General features: G+C 42.7%; 1 protein-coding gene across 6 annotated transcripts in view; it reads left to right on the top strand.

Moving 5' to 3' along the window:
- Nucleotides 1-23,809, top strand: part of plekha7b (pleckstrin homology domain containing, family A member 7b) — a 377,482-nt gene that overhangs the window by 166,667 nt on the left and 187,006 nt on the right. For all 6 annotated transcript variants that reach the window (XM_051923402.1, XM_051923401.1, XM_051923403.1 and 3 more), the window contains one exon: nucleotides 4,534-4,617. In XM_051923402.1, the coding sequence (XP_051779362.1) occupies nucleotides 4,534-4,617 (84 nt within the window). The remainder of the gene's footprint in view (nucleotides 1-4,533; nucleotides 4,618-23,809) is intronic.

The following is a 23,809-nucleotide window of genomic DNA, read 5'->3' as shown; positions in this document are numbered from 1 at the left end:
ATTGGTGGATTGCTGCAGAGATGGTTGTCCTTCTGGAAGGTTCTCCACAGAGGACCTCTGGAGCTCTGACAGAGTGACCATCGGGTTCTTGGTCACCTCCCTGACTAAGGCCCTTCTCCACTGATCGCTCAGTTTAGATGGCCGGCCATCTCTAGGAAGAGTCCTGGTGGTTTCGAACTTCTTCCACTTACGGATGATGGAGGCCATTGTGCTCATTGGAACCTTCAAAGCAGCAGAAATTTTTCTGTAACCTTCCCCAGATTTGTGCCTCGAGACAATCCTGTCTCGGAGGTCTACAGACAATTCCTTTGACTTCATGCTTGGTTTGTGCTCTGACATGAACTGTCAACTGTGGGACCTTCTATAGACAGGTGTGTGCCTTTCCAAATCATGTCCAGTCAACTGAATTTACCACAGGTGGACTCCAATGAAGCTGCAGAAACATCTCAAGGATGATCAGGGGAAACAGGATGCACCTGAGCTCAATTGTGAGCTTCATGGCAAAGGCTGTGAATACTTATGGACATGTGCTCTCTCAATTTTTTTTATTTTTAATAAATTTGCAAAAATCTCAAACTTTTTTTCACGTTGTCATTATGGGGTGTTGTGTGTAGAATTCTGAGGAAAAAAATGAATTTAATCCATTTTGGAATAAGGCTGTAACATAACAAAATGTGGAAAAAGTGATGAAGCGCTGGGAATACTTTCTGGATGCACTGTATTCCACGTGTCTGTGATTCTCTGTGTGAAGGACTTTCTGTTGTTTGTGTGAAATATACCCTACCTGGTGACATTCAGCAAGGGCAAATATGATACGGTCTCCAAAACTCTCACTGCTTTATGCGACTCCAGTGGAGTTTCACCTGCAGGTGGCGCCCTGGTTTCCTTAATTGGCACTGAACACTCAAGAGGCTTCAGATACTCCTGCAGAATATCCTTCTGACAGAAGACCCCAGAGCCCCCTTCTTTAAGGTTTGGTGGTCACTCTCTTGTGGGATGCTTGTTTCCTCTTTGTAATGCAGAAGACATTGTGCCGTGGCCCACTCCTACCTTTCTTAGGTCTGCATGTTGTTCCCTGCCAGACGTCTGTGCTGTGCTGGGGTGGGGGGGGGGACATCTTGGCTGGGATTGAGTTTGTTGTTATCTTTTTCTCTTCTGTCTGTTCCTGAGAGTGGATGATTTTGCAAGGCCACATGACCCTCCGTGCCGAGTGTCACTGGTTGCTCCTTCTAATCCTTGCACACAAACGTCTTGTCTGTGATGGTACGGTTTTGGGGTCGTCTTTCACTGATTTCTGTTTTGGATATCAACTTCTTTTCAGTGTTCTTTTAATAATTGTATGTTTTTTTTATGGTGATTCTGAAAATAAGGGTAAGCAAGCTGAATGGAAAATTGCCAACTTCCTGATAGGGCAGGCAGGTCGTTTACAAAAATCTACTAAAATTAAATTGGCAGCATGAAATACCAAAGACCTGTTTTGCCCATGTGAGAGCCAGAGTTTATTTGTAATAAAAATTCTATAAAATGACCTTCACTAGTGTTGGGTTGGTATGAAACATTCGACTTTGGTGTTGACATTAGCTCTCAGGCCTTAATAACAATACCAAAGCAAATAATGCGGTCTGCTTGTGTGTTGCTGTTCTGAACAAACGTTTACAAAAGAGCACGTTAGTGTCATTTTTACCCAAAGACTGCCCTACTTATTCAATTAGCATTTATTGACATTTGTAACATTTCATTGTCCTACTTCAGTATTAGTATTTGTTTTCATCAATATACGAGGGCTGTTCAAATACAGACAGGAATTTATGAGCTGCACTTAGTTTATTTATTGAATACAATTAAATGACTTATTTTTCAACGTAGTCTCCTCCTGCCACTGCAGTCCACTTGTTCAAGGGCTCCAGAAGCTTCTTAATTCCAGAAGAGTTGAAGTCTTTTGACTGCATGTTGACCCATTCTTACACAGCGTCAATAACCTCCTCATTCGACTTGAACTTCTTCCCTCCTAAACATTCCTTAAGTGGACCGAAGTCATGATAGTCCCTCTCTGAATGACTTGCACCAATCATGCACTCTAGACCAGGGGTAGGCAACGTCGGTCCTGGTGAGCCGCAGTATGTGCAGGTTTTTGTTCCAACCCAGTTCCTAAACGAGAACTCAGTTATTGCTGATGAAGCACATATTGCTTAAGTGACATTTTGATGCTTCATTTTAGTGGTCTCGCTTGTTAAGGTTCTCCAACCTTAATTGCTTATTTCAATCTTAAACTGCTGCATTCAGTGTTTTAATTGCTCCTTATTAGCATTAAGATGTAAAAGACAAAGCAGCCAGCAGTTCTCCAGCTAGCTTTTTTCCAATTACATCTGTGTGTGTTCATCATGCACAGTTTGATTTAATAAAACACTTAATAGAAAAATGTGACAGACTGAAAATGATCTGTTTTAGGCTTCATATCATTTGGATGATATCCTTGGAAAGGAAAAAAAATCTACGATATAAGAGCCTTACATTGCACAGACTAACAAGCCATAAAATTAAATAAGGTCTGAGATTGGCAATGATTGGTTTCTAATTAAGCAATTGGGTTGGAATGAAAACCTGTAGCCACTGCGGCTCACCAGGACCGACGTTGCCTACCCCTGCTCTAGACAGAGAGTGAGACGCACATCCCAAACTGATTAAGTCTGGAATAAGTCTGAGATGGAATGACTGCTTCATTTGTCAAAAGTTGAATAATAATCTGCTGCGCAATACTACTGTGTACCTCCTGCTCCGACATGTTGATTACAACTGACAGGAAGGGGGGAAAGAGCAGCCGCAGTGCTAAGGACAACTTCAAACATGCGTGTGTTTGTCCAGTGAGTCACGTTTACCTTGCACTCTTTGTAAGAACAGAGCAGGAAAATTCCTGTTTATAATTAAACGCCCCTCGTATATACAGTCATATGAAAAAGTTTGGGAACCCCCCTTAATTCTTTGGATTTTTGTTTCTCATTGGCTGAACTTCCTTTTAATATCTGACATGCCTTATGGAGACAGTAGGTCTTCAGCAGTGACTTTAAGTTTATTGGATTAACAGAAAATATGCAATATACATCATAACAAAATTAGACAGGTGCATAAATGTGGGCCCCCCAACAGAGATATGACATCAATACTTAGTTGAGCCTCCTTTTGTCCTCTAGACGCTGTCCTCCTATAGCCTCTGATGAGTGTCTGATTCTGGATGGAGGTATTGATCACCATTCTTCATACCAAATCTCTCCAGTTCAGTTCAATTTGATGGACAGCCTGCTTCAAATCATCCCATAGATTTTCGATGATATTCAAGTCAGTGGACTGTGACGGCCATTCCAGAACATTGTACTTCTCCCTCTGCATGAATGCCTTTGTAGATTTCCAACTGTGTTGTGGGTCATTGTCTTGTTGGAATATCCAACCCCTGCGTAACTTCAACTTTGTGACTGATGCTTGAACATTATCCCACGTTGATACTGGGTTGAATTCATCCGACCCTCGACTTTAATATGGGCCCCAGTCCCTGAACTAGCCACACTGCCCCACAGCATGATGGAACCTCCATCAAATGTGACCGTAGGTAGCCAGTGTTTTTCTTGGAATGCGGTGTTGTTCTTCCGCCATGCAAATGTGTAAGTGTGCGTGTGTGTGTATGTATATGTGTGTATATGTATCTCTCATACTGCTTGATCGTTTTTGTGTCAAGATCAATTTTTTTTTTTCGTTCCCTATAATTGTAAGACAGACGTAACTGAGTGTAGTCGAAATCACTGCAGGTAATAAACTAAGGTCAAGATGAACGAGTCACGGCATGTGACGCAGGTGGGGTGAAAATAGTCGTTTGCCCATGAGGTTTGGTAGTGGCCATAAGTCAAATGGTTGTAAGAGGCATACGTCGTAAGGCGATGACTGCTTGTACTGTATTGGGTATTGAAAATGGTACAGAATTTCATGACTTCATATTGTCTCAAAGTCTGAAATTTTGGCCCCTTGACCGCCCTAATTCTGAATTGGGTGTTTTCAGTGGGGGTCCCTAAACCACTTCCAGAAATGCCTATTTGAGGGGGAAATCTTGTCAAAAACCCTTGTTAGATTCATAAAGGGTAGACAAAAGTTCCAATACGAAATCCTAGAAATCCAGTAAATCAGTAAGCACACAATACTCACAAAAAAGCTCAAGAACTCGTCACTCTTAAGTGCATTCAAAATTAACCATCGAATTGTGGAAGACCCATTGGATTATAGGGTGGTGATTGGCAGGTGGCCCTGCCTCTTGTGGGCAGCACCCACAAAACACATGCAGCATAGCAACCAAGTAACAGTAACACACCTCAGCGACTCAAAAGTGAACCAAAGAGACCTAAAACGAGACTTGGGACCCTTGGGTCGAGGCTGTGCCAAACGTTTTGCTTTCCCAACTCCAAAATTCATATCGGAAGTTGGGATTTGTAAACCAGGTTGAGTGTTGCCAGTGTCTCTGCTATAACTTGGCTCTTTTTGCTTCCTTTCCAGCCACAACCAGAGGACGACGACTTTTAGACACCCTATAACTGGACAGGTGTCCCCAGAAAACGCTGAATTTCTGCTTCAGAATCAGTGAGTACTTCTGATTTCTTCCATTATCAGCCTTCTTGTTTGGTGTGAAGCAGGTGTGAGTGGCTTGCTGTCAAGGGGCTGCACAAAACTAAAATGTTCAAGTGTCGCATCGTTTGTTCAGGGCCTGCTGTTTTCATCAAGCGTGAAATGAGAAGAAATTGGGAGTACAAGAAAATCAGAAAGGGTCTCTATCACCAGTTACCCATAAGAAAGCAAATCTGCCAAAAACAGTCTGCCAGGTGCACTACGAGCCTTTGAAACAATGTTATGTTATGTTTTTTTATTTTATTTTTATAGCACGTTTTCTGTAATTGGCATCGCAAGATGTTTAACCAAGCAGCAGCAAATTTTAAAAAGCCAAGACGATTACAAAATAATTTAATTACAACCTCAAATTAGACTGAGTACAAATTAGAATTCATCAGTGAAATGAGTGCCCAGTGAAGTTGGCATCTGTACCATAGGCATAGTTTGGCAGAGCAAACTAGAAATTATTATAAACAGTGTGAATTAAATGGGAATGGCAAAGCAGGAAGCATTGAGATCCTGTTCAGGAAGTCTCCATTAGATGAAGATGGTAGTGAATATTAGGGTGAAGGACAAAAGACTACAGGTCACTGTGATGGCACACCGTCGAGAGTCGGGGATGCACACTGACTACTGTGGCGAGGAGTCAGTCTTTGAACTGTTGTCTCAATGATAACTGGAGCCCTTTTGAAGGTTTCTGGTTGGTGGAGTCGACTCACGAACTCCTAAGGATGAGATAAAGAAGGGGTCTCCAACACGTCACTCACGAGCTACTGGTAGCTCACAATCCCTTTCCAAGCAGCTTGCCAAAGGATTTGTGAATCCTACATAAATTTGAAAACTTGATTAGTCAAACTAGGGGTGGGTGATCTTTCCAAAAAATCATATCACGATCCACAATCTGAACTGCAGTCTTTCTTTTCAATGTGGCATACACTTAAGAGAATATCCAGACTGAAACTCGTTAAGACCTAAGTAACACTTTATTTTAAATATCAAACAAAGTTGAATTCAATTGCTCTCTCGTTTGCTAGCTAAACGAAGGTAAGGTTAAACACCCCGAAGCGGGTGGGCAAGTGAGTGAGAAAGGCCTCGGCTCGCTGCGTGTTTCTAGGATTTGCACACATAAATCAGTATGGCAAGTGAACTCTGATACATAGCGAAATGAGAGAAGTCGCAAAATCAACCGGAATCCATCCATCCATTTTCCAACCCGCTGAATCCGAACAAAGGGTCACGGGGGTCTGCAGGAGCCGATCCCAGCCAACACAGGGCACAAGGCAGGAACCAAACCCGGGCAGGACACACACACAAACACACCCACACACCAAGCACACACTAGGGCCAATTTAGAATCACCAATCCACCTAACCTGCATGTCTTTGGACTGTGGGAGGAAACCGGAGTGCCCGGAGGAAACCCACGCAGACACGGGGAAAACATGCAAACTCCACGCAGGGAGGACCCGGGAAGCCAACCCAGGTCCCCAGGTCTCCCAACCGCGAGGCAGCAGCGCTACCCACTGCGCCACCGTGCTGCCCATCAACTGGAATGTTCAACCAAATTATAGAAAAAAAAAAAAAAAAAAACGATTTAAATTCGTGAAGTAGTTCTCGTGTGAAAAGCAGAATGACGAACATTCAGATAAATTCAGTTGACTGGACATGATTTGGAAAGGCACACACCTGTCTATAGAAGGTCCCACAGTTGACAGTTCATGTCAGAGCACAAACCAAGCATGAAGTCAAAGGAATTGTCTGTAGACCTCCGAGACAGGATTGTCTCGAGGCACAATTCTGGGGAAGGTTACAGAAAAATTTCTGCTGCTTTGAAGGTCCCAATGAGCACAGTGGCCTCCATCATCTGTAAGTGGAAGAAGTTCAAAACCACCAGGACTCTTCCTAGAGCTGGCCGGCCATCTAAACTGAGCGATCGGGGGAGAAGGGCCTTAGTCAGGGAGGTGACCAAGAACACAATGGTCACGCTGTCAGAGCTCCAGAGGTCCTCTGTGGAGAGAGGAGAACCTTCCAGAAGGACAACTATCTCTGCAGCAATCCGCCAATCAGGCCTGTATGGTAGAGTGGCCAGACGGAAGTCACTCCTTAGTAAAAGGCACATGGCAGCCCGCCTGGAGTTTGCTAAAAGGCACCTGAAGGACTCTCAGACCATGAGAAAGAAAATTCTCTGGTCTGATGAGACAAAGATTGAACTCTTTGGAGTGAATGCCAGGCGTCACGTTTGGAGGAAACCAGGCACCACTCATCACCAGGCCAATACCATCCCTACAGTGAAGCATGGTGGTGGCAGCATCATGCTGTGGGGACTGGGAGACTAGTCAGGATAAAGGGAAAGATGACTGCAGCAATGTACAGACACATCCTGGATGAAAACCTGCTCCAGAGCGCTCTTGACCTCAGACTGGGGCGACGGTTCATCTTTCAGCAGGACAACGACCCTAAGCACACAGCCAAGATATCAAAGGAGTGGCTTCAGGACAACTCTGTGAATGTCCTTGAGTGGCCCAGACTTGAATCCGATTGAACATCTCTGGAGCGATCTTAAAATGGCTTCCCATCCAACCTGATGGAGCTTGAGAGGTGCTGCAAAGAGGAATGGGCGAAACTGGCCAAGGATAGGTGTGCCAAGCTTGTGGCATCATATTCAAAAAGACTTGAGGCTGGAATTGCTGCCAAAGGTGCATCGACAAAGTATTGAGCAAAGGCCGTGAATACTTATGGACATGGGATTTCTCAGTTTGAGGTTTTTGCAAATTTATTAAAAATAAACAAGTAAACTTTTTTCACGTTGTCATTATGGGGTGTTGTGTGTAGAATTCTGAGGAACAAAATGAATTTAATCCATTTTGGAATAAGGCTGTAACGTAACAAAATGTGGAAAAAGTGATGCGCTGTGAATACTTTCTGGATGCACTGTAAGTGCCAGCTTAAGTGAAAAATTAAAGAAAACGTACTAAGTAATTGCAACATACACTGACTTAATCAGTTTTAACATGAAAAGATGCCAGCGAAAGAAGAGAAGCGGCAGGCCACTAGGGTGGAGAAAAGAGCTGCTCAGGAAGCAGCAAGCGGATCAACCTCTGAGCAAACGAACGCTAAACAGAGACGGAGAAAGAGGATGAAAACTAGGAATGCTCAAGTCAAGTGTATTCACTGCATGTTAGCGTGCAGTATGCCGTTACTGGTTTTATATATTGGTAAACCTTCAAAATAATGTGCAGTTAAAGTCTCAACAGCATTCTCAGCATTTCTGGAGCTTAGTAGAGCCAGATAACTATGAGTCTTCACCAAGCAGCTCTGAAAACGTCTGCTTTGTTTGGGTCTCCATACCTCTGTGAGCCGGACGTGAATGTCATGAAATCAAAGTTCAGAACACGACTGACAGAAGAACGTTTAAATGGCTCCATCAGTGTGATCCGAAGTGGCTCCACTCCACCAGACACCTCAGTGCCATTCATCTGACTAACTAAACAACACATCACTCATGCGAGTGGACATGTGAATAAAGTGACACAACAACAAAGGAATAAGTCATATCTGTGGATTTGGATTTGCATTGTTTTGTTTTAACAGCATTCATGTTTTAAGTCAGTAGTGTGAGACGCACTAGAAAATGCAGACAGACGTACAAAATGCACTTGCAGGTGAACTCAATATTTTTTCGTGATGTTTTAATGCAAAATGTGAGTTGTGGACACCGACATTTTGTAAATGTTCAGGCAAAAAAGCTTATTTAGTTTGTTTGGGTTTGAAATAAGCTATGAGAATAAACATTAGAAAACATGAGGAGCTGTCTGTCATTTTCATTTTGTATAAGTAGCTCTCGGAGATGCTGGAGACCCCTGAGATAAACAGAGTGATTTGCAGAATGTTTAGGCCAGCTTGTGTTAAAAGATGTCCGTGTCGTTACAATCCTGACAACAGCATTAACGGGTATAAGATGCATGGCACAAAGGTGTGTGTAGTTCATTCATAAATTCTGGCTTAAAGAGCTACACGGACAAACTTAAGAAGAGGGTTTCATGGAGAACCACAGGTCTGAGTGAGTACCTTTTGAGAACTGGGTCAGCGATGAGGCCAAATATCTGGCGGGTTTGTAAAGGCCCCTGAGGACTAGCAGGGAATCTATGGCTTGGAGTAAGGAGCAGAGTTTTGAAGATGTTGGCTTTTGTATCGGACAGTTTCAATATGCAGTGGTGATGTGCTTGATGGATTTACTGTGGTACGAGGTAAAACTGTGGCGGCAGCATTTTAGAACTTGTGTTCAAGCTGAGAGCTAGTGAAGAGTCTCTTTTAGATAATGGTTTATAGAACTTGCAAAGATGTTAGCTAACATGAGCCAGACGTTGGAATCCAGTAAACTGGCTAGAAATTGCACAATATATTTTTTATTAAGAATCCACAACCTTGGACACTAACGTAGACAGACGGAACTTTGTCACCACGGGGAAATTTGTTTTTACAGTTAGCTTATTAAATAAATAAACATATGTAATATAATTAGGGGGCTTTGCCCCCTGCTCACTTAATTCAAAAAATAGTTTTTTTGGGCCTACGCTATGCGTTAGCCTCTTTGTGGTTCTGCCACTCGCGTATGGGAATGCGGATGTAAAATTTATTTTCATGGGAATTGTTACATATGTATAATAACTATTTTACATTACAGCGAGTAATTAACCATATTCTGCGGTGGGTTGGCACCCTGCCCGGGATTGTTTCCTGCCTTGTGCCCTGTGTTGGCTGGGATTGGCTCCAGCAGACCCCGTGACCCTGTGTTCGGATTCAGTGGGTTGGGAAATGGATGGATGGTTGGAATTAACCATATTAAAAAATAGTAAACTGTAATAATTTGAACTAAATTGTTTCATGTTGCGTTATTCATTGCTTAATAAGATTTTGTTCTGTTTGGCTTTGAAATGAATGCGCAAATACTTTTAAACTTACACTTTTACTGTACAACTTCAGTAAAAACAATTTGAGTTACATTTTCGTCAATATCGCATTGAATTTTGATTCTGTGTTTGGACTTTCAACGTATAACTGCCTGTGACTGAATTTCGTTTCTCTCTCTCTATTAAATAAAACAACTTTTTCGAATGTTTGGCTCTGAGATTTGTTAATTGTCTTCGCAAAAGCTATTCTAACGGGAAACTGTAAACGTTTTGTTACGAATGGCATATCAAGATCTCCTTTGTTGTGTAACGTTATCCCCTGAAGATGGACTATATTACCTTTCTTGGATACATCCTTCTTTCTACAGTGATTCATGGGGTGGAAGACCAGACGGTGCTAACGGTTGTAGATATTCTTTGTAACCGATCGAAATTTTTTCGTTAATTTCGTTTGACTTCATCGTTCCTCGGTGCTAGGATTGCCCGTGTACTCATTTCTTCTGTTGATAACTCTTTGTGATGAAATTCTTCAATAAGATTTGGACATAATACGTCTCCTTTAATTGGGAACTTAAAGTGAGGAAAACGTTAAAATTTATAAGAGCTAAGAGAGCAGGAAGTGTCTGTCAAAAGCATTTACACAAATGAGAGGTGAAAATACGTGTGTGTGGTTGAATATGAGAGGTGAGAGGAGGGCGGGACTTGACAAAATCTCATGGCCAAAGTCTTGTTTCGTGGGTCTTGAAAAAAGTCTCGTTTCGGTCCAGGATTTTTTTTATATAATAGAGAGATTATATATAATTTCTAGTCGGTCATTTTCTAACCTACTTAGTCCTGAACAAGGTCTTGGTTTGGTGGGTCCCAGAGCCTATGTCATCTATCATAAAGTGCAAGGCAGTGAAGAAACCGTGGACAGGGCCACCAGTCTGTCACAGGGTGAACACGCAAACAGAACGACTAAAAAGTCATAAACTGTCTACAGCCAAAAAGTCTCCACGTGCCCAGATATGTGTGTGGCGCATGTGCAGAGAGCTGTTAAAAGTAAGCAAACCCTTTCAATAAAATCAGATTATTATTGTTATTGTTTGGCTGGCTGCCTTTATCCAAAGTGACTTACAACATTTAAGGACCAATTGGTGACATTTCTTTTGTTCTTCAAGAGCATAGGCAGGTGACTTCCTCAGTGTCACAAGCGGGATTTGAACCCACAGCCTCCAGGTTGGAGGTCCACAGCCTAAAGCACTGCACCACATCATACTCTGCCATTCAAAAACCTCCGTAGATGAAGGGTAAAAGTGAATACACGCTGAGGCGGCCGTTCACTGTTACGACAGTAATTGTGGTGATTATCGTCTGTTGTTGAAGTGCAGTCACACAAAACTGAACTGCATAAAAGCAGACCTCTTATCTCTTATCGATGTTTTTAATTTTATGTTGTTCATATGGACTTGCGCAGGCTTTTTACAGCTCATTGACTGCAGATGTTTTTATCCAAAGTGACTTACAAAAGAGGTCAACATGATTGAGTCCCTTCAGTCTGTTTTAGGACAAGGACTGATCATCACAATCAAAGAGCTCAGAACAAAATACAAGTGAGTTCCAAGTCCAAGATCCGCACAACCTAACAGCCCATAGAAACAGAAATTCACCAAACATGAATTTAGGGCGGAGTGGTGGCTCTGAGGCTAAGGATCTGCGCTGGTATCCAGAAGGTTGCCGGTTTGAATCCCCGTCACTACCAAACGAGATCCTACTTCTGCTGGGCCCATGAGCAAGACTCTTAACCTGTAATTGATCCAGGGGCGCTGTACAATGACTGACCCTGCGCTCTGACCCCAAGGGGTATGCGAAAACTTAACAAATTTCTAATTCAAGAAATTGTATAAGTCGAAATAAAGAACAAAAAAAAAAAAAGGGGTCTTCAAACGCTTGTTGAACACTTTGAGAGGGGCAGAATTTCAAATTGGAGGTGGACAGGGAGCTACAGTGCCCTCCATGAAACTCGTTTTTACTTGATTTCCCCTTCTGCTTCACATTATAAAATTACAAATCAGACCATTCAGACTTTCATGGCAGACTTGCATTTAAGGGGCTTTCCAGACATTTCTGTGTCACGTTTTTCTACATGGTCAACCACAACCCCCATTGCAGGGCACCATAATATTTGGGACCCATCAATGGCAGGTCTATTAAAATCGTTGTCATGTTTAGGACTTTGTCGCACATCCCTCACATGCAGTGACTGCTTGAAGTCTGTGATTCAGAGACATCAGCCGGTTGCCGAGGGTCTTCTCCAGTGATGCCCTTTGGAATCCAGGATTTGTCCTGGAGCAGGGTGGCCTGTGGGTGAATCAAAAGAACAGTTGACTTGACTTGGGTATTCAGGAAGAATCGAATCGGGGAAAGTGAATCATGATGGCCACCACTAAGCACAGGTGGGCAAGATCAGCATTTGAGCGTTGAGTTGGCTATTAGCGTGCAATGGTGGCACATGCTGGCATTATCAAATGGAGTTTATTCATGAGAGGTGTATCTGTGATGTAGGCTTTGAACACTGAAACGACTCCTTTATTCCATTAACAGAATGATTTCAAGCCAATCCAGAGAAGGCCCCGCCACCTTCAGTTTTATTTTGCTTAGCAAGGTTTGCCTCTGCTTAATGGCCGCTCTTTCTGTGCTCATTTGGCTGGCGTTTCTTGTGGTACTGACTCTGTTGTGAATGTCCCATTTCAGTTTGTCTTTGCAGATGGGGACCATAAGTGAGTGTGAAGACCAGTCAGTGAACTCTAAAATGAATGGGATAGAATATCAGGCAAAGCCTAGAATTGGCCCTGAAGTGTGTTTTAAAAAAACACAAAAATTGTAAGCTTGGCTGAGAAACGTTCTGTGGAGCCATGCCAGTGGCACGTGAGTGCTGGGCAAAGAACCAATGGCCTCATTCAGTAAGCTCTTAGATGGATGGCATCTCTCAGGTTACCAGGCAGGTATTTGAGATGGTTGTCCTTGCAGATAAGGACGAGGCGTATGCTGGTGTACATTTAACTGGCTGCGACAGGCCATCGTGCTCACCAGCTTTGTGGTGTCCGCTGTCACCTGTTCTGTCTGAAGTGCCACTGCTGTATCAAACATTCTTTATTGTTCCTGTTCCAAATAAGGCAGGCACCTCATCACCAAATGTCCACAGACCAGTGGTGCTGGTGTCTCATGTCATGAGGACCTTTGAGAGGCTGGTCCTGGGCTGTGCGAGTCCTCTTGTGGTAGACCACCTGGACCACTGCAGTTTGCCTATTGGATGAAGACTGGAGAGGAGGATACGATTATCTGTCTGCTCCTCAAGGCTGGATAAAGATTACCACACTGTGAGGATTAAATAATAATAATAATAAGTTGCATTTATAGAGCACCTTTCACAAACCTATGGTCACTTTACGTACACAGAAGACAAAAGTTCGTAGAAGGGGAAAGTTTTCAGTTGAGATTTAAAGGTGGAGAAAGAGGAGCAAACTCGGAGAGACTGAGGAAGAGAGTTCCAGAGTTAAGGGGCCATAGCACTGAAGGACCTGTCTGCCAGGGTGGAGAGTCTGGTGCATGGGACAGTAAGGAGATGACTGCTCGAGGACCTGAGTGAGCGACAAGGAGTGTAAGGAGCTGAGTGAGGTAGAGGGGGGCAAAGGTTATGTAGGGATTCTGTCTTTTGATTTCTCCAGTACCTTCAATACCATCCAGCCATCCCTGTTAAGGGGGTAAACTCAGATATGCAGGTGGATGAGCCTGAGGTGTCCCTGATGACGGACCATCTGTCGGGCAGACTGCCAGTTGGTGAGGCTCAAGGACTGTGCGGGTGACACTGGAGCACCAACAGGTAAAGAGGCCTGTCTGCCTTTCACTTCACTCTGAACACCTCCGACTACAAATATAACAGCAGGTCATGTCACTGGCAGACATTCTCAGATGGTACACCCCATAAGTGCAGAATTGATAAAGGGGATGGGACAGAAGAGAGGAGAGGAGTCCGGCAGAGAACCTCGATTTTTGGAGCAGAAAGAATTGTCAGCGACACCAGGGGACGGCTTATTGAATTTTTGTTGAAACCAAAGAGCCTCTGTGTCTGGTCATCAATTCCGGGAGTGGGTGTAGAGGTGGTCCACTCCTGCAAGTACATGGGGTCCGTATCAATGACCGGTTGGACTGGTCTTGAAGCACAGAACAAATAGAGAAGAAGGGACAGAGCAGACTTTTTAGTCTTGGGAGACTTCATTCCTTTAATGTGGGAAGTGCCATCCTTCACATCTTGTACGACTCTGTGATGGCCAGTGTGGTGTGCTGGGTTGGTGATGTCACTTCAAGAGAGGACCACCCAATCAAGAGCTAATTAAAAGAGCAGGTTCAGTTATGGGATGCTGTTTGGACCCCACCCAAGGTTAGTAGAGGAGGAGAGAATGAAGAGAAAACTGAATGCCATTATGACCAATGCTGAACATCCTCTCCATGACTCACCAACACTGAGGACTTTCAGGCAATGAATTATTCAGCAGAAGTGTGTCAAATGCAACTGGGGGGTCCTTTATACAGACAGCAGTACGCCTGCATAGTGCCAGACTGGGACTGCTTCTGAGTGAGTCATTCTGGTATGTGTTCAGACCATAATGTGTGTTTATGTATGTCTATCAATCTTTCTGTTGTATAGTGCCTTTCCTATCTATAGATAATAATAATAATAATAATAATTCATTACATTTATATAGCGCTTTTCTCAGTACTCAAAGCGCTATCCACACAGGGAGGAACCGGGAAGCAAACCCACAATCTTCCACAGTCTCCTTACTGCAAAGCAGCAGCACTACCACTGCGCCACCTGTGAGGAGCTTTTCATATTTATCTACTGTATATCTATCTATCGTCACGTGAAATACCAATGAGAGATCGCTGTACAGGTGTGTGCTACCCAACATCTATGATACGTTGTGTGATGTTAGAGGCTGTGTGATTTGGACGTTGTTCCAACATCATATTATGCGTAATACTTGGCAAAGCTGTATGGCATACTGTAGCGTGTCTGTTTTGACTCAACACACAGAGATGACGCTCCAGAGATGCACGCTACATGACATTTCGGTGCTGCTGCTGCCTGTGAGTCGAAGCATACATGGGTATGTGGTAAACCTTTTATTTGTAAGTAGGGAAAGTTCACATCAAGACAACGATGGAAAGTACGGTACAGTACTGACAGTGCCATTGCTTTGTATACGAGAGAAGTGAGATTCACATGTTGTGTATGCTAAGCTGTTGTGATTGTAAGTCTGGTCAAGCCCGCTATGTCCCATTCTCTGATGGGGATTTCTGAACTCTGTTATAACCTTATGGGATCAGGGACGTATCTGCAGTCAGACTTTGGACGAACAGACGCTATGTAGTGCAGAGCTGTATTGTTAAAGTGTAATTAAGCAGTAGAGATTAAAAATGTTCACTTCAGAAACCAGCAGAGGTGTACAGAATACATGTAATGAGCACTGCCATCTTTAACAACCCAAAGGTGCCATTGTTGCCAGCAGAATGGACCAGTCGGGGCCAGCAAAGTTGTGCACCCACTCCACAAACTTCAAATCAAAATCTTTGGATGACATTCTTCCAGGCCATGATTGGACAGTTTCAGCCCTGACTTACAACTGCAGTGTTTTTAGCAGAAGCTGCCCCGTTAGCGGCCTTGGATAAGAATAATGAGAAAAGAGTGACATCGAAGATAGATATGATCTTGACCTTAGCAAAAATGAGAAATACGGAAAGAGCCGCATCAGTTTCGTCAATCCCCTGACCTCCCAAAACAAGCCTGTTGGTGCAGTTCTAACAAGAGCACCACAAATGTCAACTGTGCTGCCGTTAAGAGCAGCGGTATAAACAGACGTGTGAAATATTCACGACTTGAGGAGGCGCTGGATTCCTCAGAGGATGCTGGTGAAAGGAAATCAAACTAAACTTCAAGAGGTGTCAAAAACAGTAAAATAAATGAATAAATATAAACGCCTGCGTATTTGTGCCAGCAGTGTTCCCTCTGAATGCACATTCAGTCAGGTGAAGCAACGCTGGCAGTCTGCAGAGACGGAGCAGAAGAACCAAATGTGCTGGGCTTCTGCCACCCCTCACCTGAGCCCTTAGTGCTCTGATAGAAGGCTTTACATCTCGTAGCCTTTTAATGGAAATGTGATTTGATTTGCAGTAAAATCACACCTTTTGTTTAAATTGAAACAAGTGACGAATTCTATAGACCTGCAGTCCTCAGGCCCCCCCTGTGGCACAGGATTTTGTACCACCAGTTTACCAGTCCTGCTTGTTGATTTTGTGTCATTAGCTGCTGCTTTCTCTTTTTCTTGCTTTCTTTGCTCTTTCTCTCCCTTTTCTTTCTTTTCTCTCTCCTTTTTCTTTTTTCTCATTTTCTTTTCTTTCTTTTCTCTCATTTCTCCCCTTTCTTTCTCCTTTTTCTTTCTCTCTCCTTTCTTTTCTTTTTCTCTTTTTCTCTTTTCTCTCTCACCTTTATTTCTTTCTCTCTCCTTTTTCTCTCATTTCTCTTTTCTTTCTCCTTTCACTCTTTTTTCTCCTTTCTTTTTTCTCTTTCTGTCTCTCCTTTCTTTCTTTTTCATTTCTCTCATTTCTCTTTCACTTTTTCTCTTTTTTCTCTCTCTATTTCTCTTTCGTTTCATTCTGTCTCTCCTTTCTTTTCTTTCTTCTCTCTCTCACTCCTGTTGTGCTTTTTATGAATTCCGAGTAAGATCTTATTTTACACTTGGACCTTTTGAAGCACTGGTGTTTTTGTCAGAGCTTTAAATGTTAAACTGTCGTCTTTCTCCTCTTTCTTTCCCCTTGTTTCTTGTGCCGTTTGCTCCTTTGATCGTATCCTAATAATGAACATCTCCACAGAGCAGATGACACTGACGGCTAAAAGGCTGCAGCTGCTTGAGTGTCAGACCCACTGACTAACGCGTTCATCACAAAGTCGCCCGAACACCTGGAGAAACGATAAAAATCCTGATGGATGGTGGTGATGAAAATATTAATCCGTTTGAAAATGGACGCAGCAGGCAAACGCTTGCTACGATTTTAGTAAAGCAGATTCATGGCACATTGTTGCAAGGAAAAATTTGGCTTTTTAAATAAATAAAATACATAAATATTACAACAAATAGATGCACACAAGAATCTACAAAAAAGAGGGGGGGGGGCACCTTCTGAGTGGGCTAAAGATAAGAAGAGCAGACCAGTGAGGCACTATAAAGATGTCATTTGTGACACACGTCTACTGAATAATTCATTGGCTGTCATGTGTGTCATAATGGCCGTCAGTTTTGACTTGACTCTCGACCACCTCTAGCTGGTCCAGAGTGTGTCCCAGAGGTGAGCCTGCCCTTTTAATTCGCTTGGTGCGCCTCTCGTGAAGTGATGCTGCTGTTCCTGTATGACTGGCCTCCAGAGTTGTACAAGATGATGTTTAGGATTTGTAGTCTCCTAAGAAAAACAACAGGAGTTTCTTATCCAGGTCCTTCGTGTTACAAGATCAGTCCAGCCTGCCGCTGATGTGGACCCCCTGCACGTCTGCTTCCTTGAGTAGTCACCGGACATCAAGGCTCTTTGGTGCGGCGGTGAAAGTCAATAATCAGTCCTTTGGTTTTGCTGATGTTAAGTTGCAGGCAATTGTCAAAGTTCTCCCCCGACTTCTCTCCTCTGTCTCACCCCCATCCCCGCCCCCCCCCCCCCCCCCCATTATCAGCAGACCTCATAAGTGTGGAGTCCTCTGAGACTTTCTGCAAGTGACCTGACCTGCTGTTATATTTATAGTCCAAAGAACAGGAAGAACATGGAGCTTCTGTGAGGCCCTGCTGCCTGCGGTGTGACTGGAAGTTCATTTAAAATTTCGCAAATGTAGATTTGGAGGTAGAACTTTACTTGGCACCAGGGGGAAATTTGGCTTTTTGCAGAAAAGTTTTAAATAAACAGATAAACAAATACGTACACACACACTACGGTCTGAACACACACCAGAAAGACTGAACAGGAAGACAAGTTAAAAAGACAAAACCTGGCTGTCCCTCCCCAGTGAGGCGCTATACAGGCACATTGCTGTTGGTGTAAAGGAACCCCCTGTCAAGTTTCATCACACACTTCTGTCTGAATAATTTGTTGGCTGAAAGTCCTCCGTGTTGGTGTGTCACAGAGAAGATGTGTAGCGTTGTTCATAATGGCACCCCGTTTTGTTTTAATTCTTTGCTTTGCTGCAACCTTCAGGGGGTCCACAGTGCGTGCCCTAACTGAGCCTGTCCTTTAAATGACATTGTTAATTCAGTGGTTCTCTCCTGAAGTGGTGTCACCAGCCCAGCACACCCCACAGGCCATCACAGAATTGTAGAGGATGTCCCTTTGTACATTTAAGAGGGATGCAGACTCCTAAGATCGGTCCGTCTGCTCTGCCCCTCTTTCTATAGTTCCTCTGTGTTACAAGTGCAGTCAAACCAGTCATTATTGTGGACCCCCAAGCACCACATCCACACCCTCGGTAGTGACCATACATAGAGAGGCTGTTTGGTTTGGTGAAAGTCGACAAGCAGTTTGTTGGTTTTGCTGATGTTAAGTTGCAGACCGTTCTCTTCCTGTCCTTTTTGCTGTGTGTGCACATAATGGCGTTGTTTAAATTTAGGTGCTGACGGCAGACTTCAATGGAATGCAAAGCCCATTCTGTGTTTCCTTCTTTCTTTAAGCTTTCTTAGCAAAATCTTCAGCTGTCACCCATAATACCCTTGTAAATGAGTGCCTGGTGACCCAGAGCTATCCACGAGTGGCCGCTTGATCCTGTTATCTGTAAGGATGCTGTCAGGAGTTCACCTCATTGGCACTCGCATCAGGGATTCCTGGTTAAAAGAGACACAATGAGGTTATCGCACTGTCCAGCAGCCATCGGTCTCTGGGGTTATCATCTTGTTAGTATTGATCACAAGAAGTCTGCACATCTCCTCAGTAGATCAGAAACTGCAAAGGTGTACAAAAGTGCTGCTGATTAATCAGCGATTAACATGTTGAAAAACGTCTGCGATTGATCTTTGAGGAAGAGGAGGATGGGAGCCTGCACTGATACAGCGCACAATGAGCCACCTCAGGATCCCAAATTAGGATCGGAGAGCAGCCTTGCAAGGGTGACACCTCAGCACCACGCTGGTTAGAATGGAGTTGAACAGTGGGGGGGGTGTATCAATTGGAGTGCCAATCCTGCTACCAACAACCCAGGAATACAAGAGCTAAAATTTAAAACCTCTTCATCTGGCCAAACTTGACATGTTGTTAATGAAGCAGCACCACACGAATGCGAGTGTAATAACAGTATGTGTGCTGTGGCACTGCCATAGAAAGTGTGTTGTGTCAAGTGGGCGGTTTGTCACCGCCTGGGCTTCTGCACATTTAATGTCTGGGAGCTTCCTTCATTCCAGTACTCCACACTCCAGGGTGGGAAGTTGGTGCTTGACAGCATTGCCCTTCTAGGGGGGGGGGGGTTTCCAGGCTGCTGTCAGGAACTGTTTGGGTCGGTGGTCAGTGGAAGGTCAGTCCATTCAATACAAAAATCGGGAGTGGTCTCCCCTGAACTTTCTTGTATAATAATAATTCTTTGCATTTTATATAGCGCTTTTCTCACTACTCAATGCGCTCAGCAATTGCAGGTTAAGGGCCTTCCTTGCTCAAGGGCCCAACAGAGCAGAGTCCCTTTTGGCATCTTACGGGATTCGAACCGGCAACCTTCTGATTGCCAGTGCAGATCCCTAACCTCAGAGCCACCACTCTGCCGTATACTCCGATATGGGGATGGATATTTGAGGAGTAAAACACAAGACAATGATTATATTTTTATATTATGTACATTAAAGAACTAGCAACAAAAAATCAAATCAAATTAATAATACATTGAACAATTATTATAAAAGGAAAGTTGAATAAATTGGACTGAATAAAAGATAAAGCACCACTTCCAGTTAGCAGATATAGGTCAAATGTTGATAGAAATCTTTTTGTACCTAATACTTGTATGTAAAATTTGGTTGACCAAAGTGAATGCGAACTTAAGTTATTTTGTTTATACACACACACACACACACACACACACACACACAGACAAGATTCCAAAAATGGTATTTTCGGACTCCAGGAGGTCTAAAACTTTGATTCATCAAAATCTCGAGGTTGAATTTTTGGATGATTCCAATACTTTCCCTTATACTACATATACGAGAAAGTAAAAAGAGAAGGGGAAAAAAAATAACGCAGTGAGACGTCTGATTCAATTGCAGATAAACACACAGCACGTGAGCGCCAATTGAGTGGAAGTAAAAAGGAGGAGAAAAGACGATGGCTTAGAAAGGTAGACAGTAGGGACGCCCCGATCAGGGGTTTAGTTCCCATTTCATGCTACTGAATTGGCTGATTCCACCTTTTTTCTTTATCTGTTTTTAAAAAGTGTTTTTACACTAAGCTCCCGCTTAACCAGACATGTAAAGACTTCATATTCAATATTAAAGGCTTTAATTTTGGTGTATGTATATGTGTGTGTGTATATATGTATATATATATTTATATATATATTTATAATATAATTATAATAACCAAACTGAAATTCTTATTGTTCAGTGACGGTAAAAATACTCAAATACAATTACTTTAAAGTGCATAATTTAACTAATAAAACATGTACAGAAAATACATATCCATTTATAAAAGAAAATTCTTATCATAATTACAAGCTGTCATATTATGTAATTTCTTCTTTAATGTATTATCTGAAACAAAGCTTAATTTAAAAAAAGAAAAATGCAGCTTTCACCATTTGTCTAACAAAAGTAATAAATATATTCTGACACACCGATTCAGTCCCACACGTGGTGGGCAAAAGCAGGTTTACAGTTGTGAGTACATGAAACAGTTTATTCTTGTATTATTTTATTTTATGTGTTGTCGTCTTAGTTATTGAGTTAATAAAGCTATTGTAATAATCATCGTCTGCACGTCTTTTTCCATATTAACATCTGTAAACCTACTTCTGCCCACCTCGTACCCCTGCACTTGTAATATTGTATCATTTTAGTCACTAATTGCTCTACAGCTTTTTTGCTTTTAAAATATACAATTGCTGTTTTTTTAGTGTACCAGCCTGACATTCCTATTTCTTGTAGTGTAATTATAAATATGGATTACCATTTTAATTGTTCAATATTTCTTACCAAGATGTCTGCTGTATGACACATACAAATACACTCAATACAAACTTTTATAAAAGATGCAGATATTTCAACTGTTCCTCAGATATTTTTCAAGATGGCTGACAAGTCAGACGGACAGGCTCTGCTGTTAAGCTGACAAGCCTGTGGTCTACTTGGTAGCCATTTCAAATTCATAAGACATTTGATAAGCGAGAGGAGGCCATTCAGTCCATCAAGCCCATTTCTTTAGCTGATAGCTAAGCTGGCCAAATCTCACATCCAGATTCTTCTTAAATTGACCCAAGCTCGCCCTCCATCCAAACTCCCACATTGGTGTCCGGTTTAATTTAATGAATTCTGACCTTTTTATTTCGTCCTTTAAGTTACTTTTCCTGCCATTTGTTTAATTGCACAGGACAACTCTGACACTTCCATTTTCTCAGTTTCTTACTCTACTTTCTTAAATGTAAAGTCTAATATTTCGGTCTTTTCTGTCTCTCTCTGGTAAAGTTGGCCTTGCTGCTGTCTGCTTACAGGAAGGTCCCAGCAAAAAATAAAAAAAAGACCCCTGCACTAGCTGAACTACCATAACACCTCACGGAAAGGAGTGCGACGACTAAATTAGCATAAGAAGAGCCGATGCTGAAAAAAATGGTGTGTTGTGATCAGCCAATGTACTAATTATCAGGAGGAAAGTTCCTGTTATAGTTAGGAGTCCCACAGCACACAAGTCCCAAAAGCATTTGCAAAAATGGCCACTCGAAGGGGGAAATCCCAACAAAAACCCCAGCTAGATACAAAAAGGGCTACGTAGAATCTTTATAAAATTAAAAAGCTTATTTCTGCAAATTGCCCAGAGGCACAAAAGAAAGGTCTGTTGAGAACAAAAGGCAAAATGGCATGACCTGTAACACAAACACAATCCAAAGCAAACAAGTCCTGAAACAGATTTCAATAGTGAGGTCAGAACATGGAGCAGAAGCACAATGAAAGATGCCCAAACTCGCCAACTCCAGAGCACATTCACAATGAACCACCAGGAACTGTGAGAGACCCTCCAGATTTAGAGGTGGAGATTGGCGGGGGACCACCCACAAAACACATGGAACATAAATAAAATGAATGTGTACAGAAGAATCAAAAATCATCAGAGACGACAAGAAAATGAGGATTCAAACCACAGCCAGGGGAAGGACGCCATCTGAAATATAACGCGTCCATTAAACTGGCTGATGGAAGTAAACCAGAAGATGGTTGAATAAATAATTGTATTATTTATATATCTCCATCCATCCATCTATTATCCAATCCACTATATCCTAACTTAGGGTCACGGGGGTCTGCTGAAGCCAATCCCAGCCAGCACAGAATGCAAGGCAGGAACAAACCCCGGGCATGGCGCCAGCCCACCGCAGGGCACACACATACAGGACAATTTAGGATTGCCAATCCACCTAACCTGCATGTCTTTGGACTGTGGGAGGAAACCAGAGTATCTGGAGTACCCCGAAACTCCACACAGGGAGGACCCGGGAAGCGAACCCAGACAGGTCTCCTAACTGCAAGATAGAGATATATATCTAACGTCTACGTGTGTGTCTGTCCAGCCTGGAAGTGAGAGATGGAGTCGGGGTAAGGGCTCCGCCTCCAAGGAAACGGAAAACTCACTTAGCCGCTAATAACACAAGTGAGGCCAGCAAAACGAAGCCTCAGAAGAAAGAAAAAGTCTCTTAGCCGCTAACATCGGCAAAACGGTATGCCATTTACCTACACAACAACTCAACTACATACATAGATTAGCATGGGGCCCTATGTTCGTGGGCCCTCCAGGCAACTGCCCAGCGTGCCCATGCGTTAAGACACCCCTGCTGTCATTTCTGGAACTCTCTTCCTCAGTGTCTCAGAGTTTGCTCCTCTTTCTTCACCTTTAAATCTCAACTCAAAAGTTTCTTCTTCGACAAACGTTTGGCGTCTTTGTGATTCTGTATCATATATTGTAATCTATATGTAAAGCAACCTTGGGTTTATAAAAGGCGCTCTATAAATGCAACTTATTAATAAAGGTACAAAGGTCTAGCAGATTCCTTCTGTTGAGTTGTATACAAGGATGGCTTAAAGTTTAGAGACAATAAGGTGGGAAATGTAAAGAATGGTGGGAAAGAGAGTGCAGAGGGAAGAGGGAGCCCATTGGCTTTAAGGACTGATCTGGAGGAAGGAAGGTGGAACACAAAACTTGGAACTCAGTAACTGGAATGTTCTTAGTCCAAAGTCACCATAAACATCACAAAACGTTGTCCTATTGCCCCGACCAGCCTATGGCTCCTTATCACTCTCTCAGGTCCTCGTGCAGTAAGACTCTCCACCCTGGCAGGCAGGTCCTTCAGTGCTATGGCCTCTCAACTCTGGAATTCTCTCTTCCTCAGTCTCTCCAAGTTTGCTCCTCTTTCTCCACCTTTAAATCTCAACTGAAAACTTTCCTCTTCTATAAACTTTTGTCTTCTGTTTAAATTTTGTTTTTATTATCATCTGTATGTAAAGCGACCTTGGGTTTGTGAAAGGCGCTCTATAAATGCAACTTATTATTATTAATTTTTTTTCTGACGAATAGTTTTTAGGACCCTGGGCTTGCACAGCTAGTTTACCTTTTTATTTACTTATCTTCCTACAGCGTAAAGTCACGAGTAGACCGCAGAGCTTCCAGTGTTTGATTGACACGGCTCTGCTGACACAGTGCATGTGCAGTGCCATTCTTAAATGAATATCGTCCCCTAACCCAATTTCTTTTTTTTTGGTTATATTCTTGAATAAAAGCGCCCTTGTTTTGTTGTACCTTTTATGAAAGTGTTTATTTGATATTTGGACTTCAGTCTTCACACATTATACTCTTCAGGTCAACATGTTGTCATTATTACTAGAACTTGTAAAAAGTTTCTGTTTTAGTTGTGTGTTTCTTGCCTCGCATTTCCTGTCATCCTACATTTACACAGATCGATGTAGACACGGAGCACACATGAAATGCATGTGTTCCTAA

This window comes from Erpetoichthys calabaricus, chromosome 2 (genome assembly GCF_900747795.2).
Source record: "Erpetoichthys calabaricus chromosome 2, fErpCal1.3, whole genome shotgun sequence".
In the NCBI taxonomy this organism is placed as follows: domain Eukaryota; kingdom Metazoa; phylum Chordata; class Cladistia; order Polypteriformes; family Polypteridae; genus Erpetoichthys; species Erpetoichthys calabaricus.
The sequence above is the reverse complement of the archived record's forward strand: the minus strand, read 5'-3'. Positions and strand labels throughout refer to the sequence as shown.